A 7,532-nucleotide genomic window follows, 5' to 3' on the forward strand; every position below is an offset into this window, starting at 1 on the left:
CTATTTTTTGAAGGGCCCATCCACTCCCACCTGCATATGTGAACTTCAATACCCAACCCAAATATCACTTTCTGAATCCCGCTCTCAGGCAGATGTAACTCCTCCCACTTCGCTCTTCCCTTAACTGCTGGAAGACACCAGACTTGGTTCTTACTGTTGCATTCATAGCTCTTTCTTCATTGCAGGGGCCAAGAGTAGTGGTTGTGTCTTAGTCATCTTTGAGTCTCCAATGCCAATGATAATGCTTTTCATACACATGGTGGGTTCTGGAAATGTTTTGAACTAAAGGCAGAGCATCCATCAAGTGACACTTAGTTCAAAATCTTCACAAAACCTGCCTTTGCCTCCTGATTGCTTCAAACCCCCCAGCTGGGCACGCCATTCCATCCACCCCCACTCCACTGCCTCCGCAGGCCACCTCCACGTTCTTTTGCAGACAGCATGGGCTTCTGAGCATTTTTTATCCCTGGGTCTTTGCTCACTTGCCCCTTCTGCCTACACTGCCCTCTTCTCTTTACCTGTCACAATCCTTCAAGGCCTCACTCCAGGGCCCTTTCCTTATAAAGTGTCCCATCAACAAATGTGGCCTCTTGCCACTGAGAGCTAAAGTACTGTGCCCTTCCCAAGCCATCCCCAAAACACATTCTGTTTTAATGATGTGTTTTTATTTTTTAAGATTTATGCATATAGCTTCACAGTGCTGTGCTTAACCCCTAGCGCCACCAGGGAGGCCCAATGTGTGTTTTTAAAAGACACTTTGGGGGCAGGCCCTCCCAGACGGGAGCAGAGTACAGTGCACATAGTAGGTGCTCAGTAAATAATGGACGACATGCAACAGGGAATCCAGTGCTACACCTACAAGCAGGCAAGGGGGCAAACTCATCTTCAGCAACCAGCAGGACACGTACCTCTACTTTTCTCAGGAGGGATAAAATGTCAGCTCAAGGGAGAACTGCACACATCACCCCTCCCTTCCTCCCCCTCCAACCCCAGCCACCAGCTGCCCGACTTTCCTTCTCAGAGGTGAAAGCAGGGTGTGGCAGCCCAAGTTTCCTTTGCTCCACCTCCTCTCTTTCCCCCAAACACAGAGCAGAAATTCACCTCTGCCAGGTGGTTATCCAGCTGCTGCAGGACAGAGCACACCCAGGGCAGTGGCACAGGGTGCCCGGCGAGCCTCTGCAGGCATGGTGCACACCCAGGCCCCCCTCTGCAGCAGGGGGCACCTCACGTCTGCCACTCCGGCCACCCTGCTACTCAGCCTGGTCTTTGCCTCCTTCCACTCGTCTTGCTTGGCAGGTAGAACTGTGAGCTTTATTCTTGGCTGCACTGGGAGCAGGGAGGGAGGCAGGGAGGGAGGCAGGGGGGCAGGTGGAGGGAAGCTTGGTCAGGGTTGATCCTGCAGAAGGAAGGATCAGTCCTTTCTCATCTGCAGGATTAGGCAGGAGGGGGTGGGGTGGGCTGGATGGGGGTGTCTGATGTTTACCCCATAGGCCCTCAGTTAGGGCTCCTCTGTCTTTTGCCACAAAGAGGTAAAAGCAATTGCATGAGAACCTCTCCCATTGGGGACCATAGTGGCCTAAAATGACACCTTTGGGCAGCTCCTTCTCAGTGGCCCCAGGGCTTTGTGGTTTGCATCCCTCCTCCTTGTCCCCCACCCTGCTACTGCACTCACACTGCAGGTCCTCTCTCCACCCCTGGGCCCTCTGCTTTCTTCACAACTTGCACAAAACCGAAAGGCCATGAAAGCTGCAATCTACATTCTCTCTCTCCACCAAGCATGGATGCTGGGTTATCCATCTTTCTAGGGTTCATCCTATCCCCTGTCTTGCTCTCCCAGACCGGGGTCTGCACCAGTTACCCTCACACTGCTGGCTTTGGCCTCTGGCTCCTCAGCTCCCCTCATAAGTGTACCCTCAAAACCAATCCTTCCCGCCCCCTCAGCTGGTGTCTATCCCTCATCTACACCTGTCTCTAATGTGGAGGTTCAGAGCTGGGCTCTCAAGCCCCCTGAACCTGACCCCAACTCCACCTTCCACAGCTTACTAGCTGTGTGACCTTGAGCAAGTGACTTAATGTCTCTGTGTCCCAGTTTCCACATTTATAACATGGGGATAAGCATAGTGTTTCGGTGTAAGGCTGTTTTAAAGGTGAAATAATATCACTGCATGTGAAGAACTTTAAATAAAACAGCACGTGGTAAACAATAAATGCTAGCAGTTTGGTTGATTTTTCCAATATCTCCTGCTCCCTGAAAAAAAGTGTTTCATTTTTTTCTGTTTACCCTCACAGGGTCTTGCTTATGATAGGGGCTCAAAAACCCACCCATTTAAGTGCACTGAATTGTTGAGTCCTCCCTCTGAGAAGGGAAGCCAGACTGGTGTGGCTGGAGTGGGAGGAAGGGGGAATGTGTATAGTTCTTCCTTGAGTTGACATTTTATCCCTCCTAAGGAAAAAAGAGATGTGTGACCTGCTGGTTCTTGAGTTGCCACCCCTGTCTACTTACAGGTGTAGCACTGGATTCCCTGTTGCATTTAGTCCCTTTGAAAGTGACCCCCTGCACGACCAGTCCCTGCTGGTTCTGTTTCTAAAGGAGAAGGGTCATGCTCAAATGCTTTGGGATTTATGACTAGGCCATACAACTGGAACCCATAAAATTGTTGATAATGAACATTTTTTGGCCTACAGAAATGAACGACCATTTCACAAGGTTTTCCCTAATAGTAGCATCTAATTAACTAGGATTTTTCCACTCCTTTGCTCTATACAGGAAGCACTTCCATTCCAGAGGTGGCAGGGAGGTGAAAGTCAGGGCCAAGGAAGTCATTTGGGTTATTTTGGTTTGGGAAATCAAAATGTTGAGGAATCAATTTCTCCAAAACAAATAAAGAACAAGCTCTAAGCCATTTTGCTGTAAATAATTTACAGTAACAATCAGATTGCATCAAGGTAATTACTGAAATTTAAGCAGGACACTGGAGTGGCTTGGGGTGGGTGGCATACAATTAGTCGGAGCAGTAATTTCACGGTTTCTAATTGGCCCTACTATGTGACAACAAGCTCCTTGGAAGGACGTGTAGACCCAGAGTCAGTGGGCCCTGGAGAGTTCTCACACCACATTTTTTGGTTTATTGTTTTGTTTTGTTGACATTCCCAAAGCAGCAGCTTGAACAGCAATAGAATTTCCAGAAAGATTCTTTAAGACTGGTCCCTTGGTTTTGACTGTCTAGATTAACACGGTCTAGTAAAACTCTTGTGATGATGTGAGCATTCCATGCCTGTGCTGTGCTTCCAATATGGCGCCAGCAGCCACCTGCGCCAGCAGCCACATTAAATGCCATCTAATTTTATCCAATTTTAATTTAATAACAGTAAATAGACAGATGGCTGCCGAATTGGACACCGAAGACCTAGGTCATTTGTCTTCATATTCTTGTCACAAGAGGCACATGGGCAACGGTTTTTCTTCCTGGGAGGCCCTTATGTTCATCTCCACAACCGCACCCTGCCCCTCCCGCAAGCCTGACAACCTGCAGAATTCCTGCTGCAGTTCTTTTTCCTTGTTGTGCGCCTTGCTTATTAATCACGGGACAAATCTCCAGGCTGCATATTTTAGCGATTTCTAGATTTGCTTGTACGGTGTTTGCTTCAGTTTTTGTTTTTTTTTTTAAACCATCTGCCCAAGTAATACCATCATGATCAACAGAAATAAAGAATCAAGGTCCAATTTCAAAGTTGATGTGTTAAGTTTTTGAAAGGAATTGAAGATAGTTACAAAACGACATTTCAGATGTTTGACTGTTTTCCTATCGACTAGAAAAACCATGTGATATAGAGAGCAGCTAAAATAGAGCCTTTGGAAAGCTCTCCCTGGCAGGGCACCAGTCACTGCAAGGCGGTGAGAAAGGATGATAATGCATCTCTGAATGAGGATGGAGATAGGGAAAGGAGAGTTGCACACTCCCGCTGTGACCTCACATGGTTTTTTCTCTGTGCACCCCAGTTTCTCTTCCTCTTCTCACAAGGACTTGCTGGTCCTATTGGCGTAGGATCCACCCATAGGACTGCATTTTACCTTAACTGTCCCATAAAAGGTCCTACCTCCATGTATAGTCACTAGTGGGGTTAGGAATTCAACATATGGGGGCCTCCCTGGTGGCGCAATGGGTTAAGACACAGCACTACGAAGCTGTCCGCAGTCACTGAAACAAGAGTTCGATCCCTGGCTGGCCAGGGAGCAACCCACATGGCTCAACAGACCTCTCCTGTCTCACCCGCTGCTCCCCTCAGCAGTGTATTTCAGTCAGCCTGCCTGTTCTGTTCCCCACTCTGTCTCTGGTGAATCCTCTCACCCCCGCACCTCTGGCCTGTACCCCAGTTCTTGTATGCATAAATAAATCTTAAAAAAAAAAAAGGAATTCAACATATGAATGGGGTACGTAGTTCAGTCCACAGCAGATGGTGGGCTTTTTTTGCATGAGCTCTCAACAGACATAGACTGGAATTTCTACTTAGCTTGCATGCTACACAAAAAAAGATTTCAAACTCTCCACCCAGGATGGCTGTTCTACTACCTGAGAATATCTTCTGTCTTTCCTTCCAGAAGCAAGCAGCAGCAGCAACTCAAGCCTGACCACACACCACCAAGAGCCCGAGGCCCTGGAGCAGTGCCCTAGTAAGCCTCTGCCAACTGCCCCCAAACCCAGGGCTGGGCCTGGGTCTTGGAGAGACCTTAACCTGATTACTTTCTGCTGATTGGTGCCAGGGGGCCTGGCACCTGAGAACTGGGGTGGTTTGTTCATGGTCGCCATAGCTGCTTGCAGGACACATCCAAAAGGTTATCGTGGCCTGGGCCCGTAGGCTCACAGCCTTTGGAACAGGGGGTTGTGATGCCCTGTACACTGGAGAGCAGCCCAAGATGCCCTGGTTTCAAATGTGTGTAGAAGTTTGGGAGCAGAAAGGCCATGAAAATCAGCCAGTTCAATTACCGCTGATCCAGGAGCTTGGTTAGGGACCTTTTGCATGTCCTGATTCATCCTCTGCTTGAACACTGTCAAGCAGAACATGCCAGAACATTCTGGCAAGGAGCCTAGTACTTCATGAGCTACCATGTTTCTCGTGTCCAATTAGTAGACAGTTTCTCTGTATTCTAAGTCCAGCTCTCTTTTTCCTGCTGGAATAGAATACCAAATGTTTTATTTCTAGGCACTTGCAAAGGAGGCCTTAAAAAACAAAATTTGCTGGAGTTAATTTACACACTGGCTTTATGTAGTGATTCAGGAATGAGGCAGCATCCCATGTCACAAATAGAAGGGTGCTGTCTAAAAGGGAAGATTTTTATAAGCAGAAATTATCAGACGAGGAGGTTTATTAGCAAAATGAAAGGATCGTTTCAGCCAGCGTAAGCTGCTTTTAGGGGCTGTTCCGGGGTCTTCTTAGGAAGACCATCTTACTAGAGCAGCAAACTCCTCATGGGTTGGTTTAAAATTCCACTCCCGGAAGAGGTTGACACTGCAGTAGGTTAGGGATTAAGCTTTGGTGGTTTTAGCATAAGTTACTCCACTGGGGGCCTATTTCTATTTAACAGAGGGCAAAGGGCACAAACTGGGTTAAGAACAGGACTTTGGAGACCTGGAGTCCTGGGTTAGAGTTCTAGTTTTGCCATCTCCGACCTTGGGCAAGTTTCAGCCTCAGTTTCTCCCCATACAATGGTAATAACTGTCCCCATCACTTTGAGGAATAAATAAGGTGACTCGTGTAAAGCTCTTAGCACGATGCCCAGCAAGGCTTGGCAAATGCCAGCTGTTCCACTGCTGCTGTTCTTGCAATTGTGACCATCATAGAAGGCCGGGGATAGGGGTGGGGGGCTGGGTGATGCCTCCTGAGTCTCTGGCTCTGTCTCCACCAGATGTTGACTTCTGTCCCCAAGCCGCCCTGTGCTGCCACGCCGGCGTGGATGAGTATGGCTGGATTGCAGCCGCTGTCGGCTGGAGCCTCTGGTTTCTCACTCTCATCCTGCTCTGTGTGGATAAACTGAGGAAGCTGACGCCAGAGGAAGCCAAGGACTCACAAGCCTGACACGTGACACTTGCATCCCAGGCCCCCCCCAATTCCGCAGGCCACGGGAGAGTGGAGTCCTGCTGCTGTGGCTTCTATCATTTTAAAGGCAACTTCACCTTTCAGCTTCAGTTACTTTTTAAAGACAACGGAGAAGGAAAGTGGAATCCAGACAAGGCCAGATCAACGCTGCCTTCACACCTCCTTTCTAGAGGCCTGTTTGTAACTGAACCTCATGGGGGTCCTTTGCCTGCTGGGTGCAGATGGCTGAACTGGCAGGGGAGGGGGTGCCTTTGTTATGTGACCAGTCAAATCTGCCTCCTACAGGGCTCATGGCTTTAAGGGCAAGTGGAGGGCACAGGGCTGCCTGGGCTGGGCAAGAAGGAGGGAGGAGGGGAGTTCCCATGTGCAGTGGCTGTTTAAGCCTATGCACGGTTTGCACATTAATCTTGGGGGCTCAGCATGTGCTGGGGCGGGGCTGGGGGGCTTGGCATCATAAGGTTACTCCTGGTTGCTTCTTCTGGAAGTTGTGTGTTTGCCTTTAGAGCACAATTGCTAGATAACCTGTTAGAACCTGCCTCCAGCAGCTGCTGCTAGTCAGGACCTGCTGTCTTGCAAAATTCAGGCAGCAAGAGTTGGAGTAGGAGGGAGCGACACATGGGAAGGGAGTGCAATGGGCCTCTTTGATGCTTCCTGTGAGAATGGCTTAGATTTTGCAAAACAGTATCTGACCACGGTTCCTCATGGGCCTCCTGAGCCTGGATAAGCTTCTTTCTCAAGATAGGCCCAAGGGAAGTCCCATCTTAGCCACCGCCTCTTAGGGATTCCAAGGGAGGTAGGTGCCCACGAGAGACAGCCCTTAGTCTTGAGTGCCCCGGGACAGACTCCACCTCCTACCAGCCCAGGCTGCTGTCTTCTGTCCCTCACTTCAGCCAAGGGCCTTCCTGCTACTTCCAACGTGAGTCGCTTGGGCACCCCCATCTTCCCGACCCCCAAGTCCCACCCCACCCCAGCTCTCATTCTTTCCTCACCATCACCTTCCACAGCCATCCTGCCGCGACTCCCTGCAGGCCCCCCTGGACTTCACCGCCTGCTCATCCCCTTATCTCAGGAATATTCTGGTCCTTCTCACTGCCTGCAAGATTGCCCTGCCCAACTGTCTGCCCCCATGAGCAGCAGTGGGGGTCCTGGCTGCTGACACCCTGCAGCGACTCCCAAGAGGGCTTTCAGGTCTTCAAGAGCACCCTCACCTTGCCGGTGCAGGGCAGGGCTCTGCAGCCCCTCCAGCTCCATCTCAAATGCTTGTCCTGCCTGGCTATTTGAAAGGGACCAGCAGCTGGTGTCCTTAGGGCATTTCTGCCCTGCTTGAGGCACAGCCACCACGAGTGGGCTTCCTCACGGTCAGCTCATCCCACCTCAGGCCCCTGGCACAGAGAACACATCTCAGGAGATCTGTCCAATGAATGATCATCCAATGA

At 49.9% G+C, this 7,532-nt stretch overlaps 1 protein-coding gene across 1 annotated transcript; it reads left to right on the plus strand.

Annotated features, from left to right (window-relative positions):
- Window positions 1–1,184: 1,184 nt before the first annotated feature.
- TMEM213 (transmembrane protein 213) lies at window positions 1,185–6,075 on the plus strand (the record flags this gene model as incomplete). Its single annotated transcript, XM_084230658.1, has 3 exons — window positions 1,185–1,296; window positions 4,601–4,672; window positions 5,906–6,075. 3 exons carry the CDS (start codon window positions 1,185–1,187, stop codon window positions 6,073–6,075), a joined length of 354 nt encoding a protein of 117 aa, XP_084086784.1.
- Window positions 6,076–7,532: the final 1,457 nt, after the last annotated feature.

The sequence above is a fragment of the Talpa europaea genome, assembly GCF_964194135.1.
Source record: "Talpa europaea genome assembly, chromosome: 3".
In the NCBI taxonomy this organism is placed as follows: Eukaryota; Metazoa; Chordata; class Mammalia; order Eulipotyphla; family Talpidae; genus Talpa; species Talpa europaea.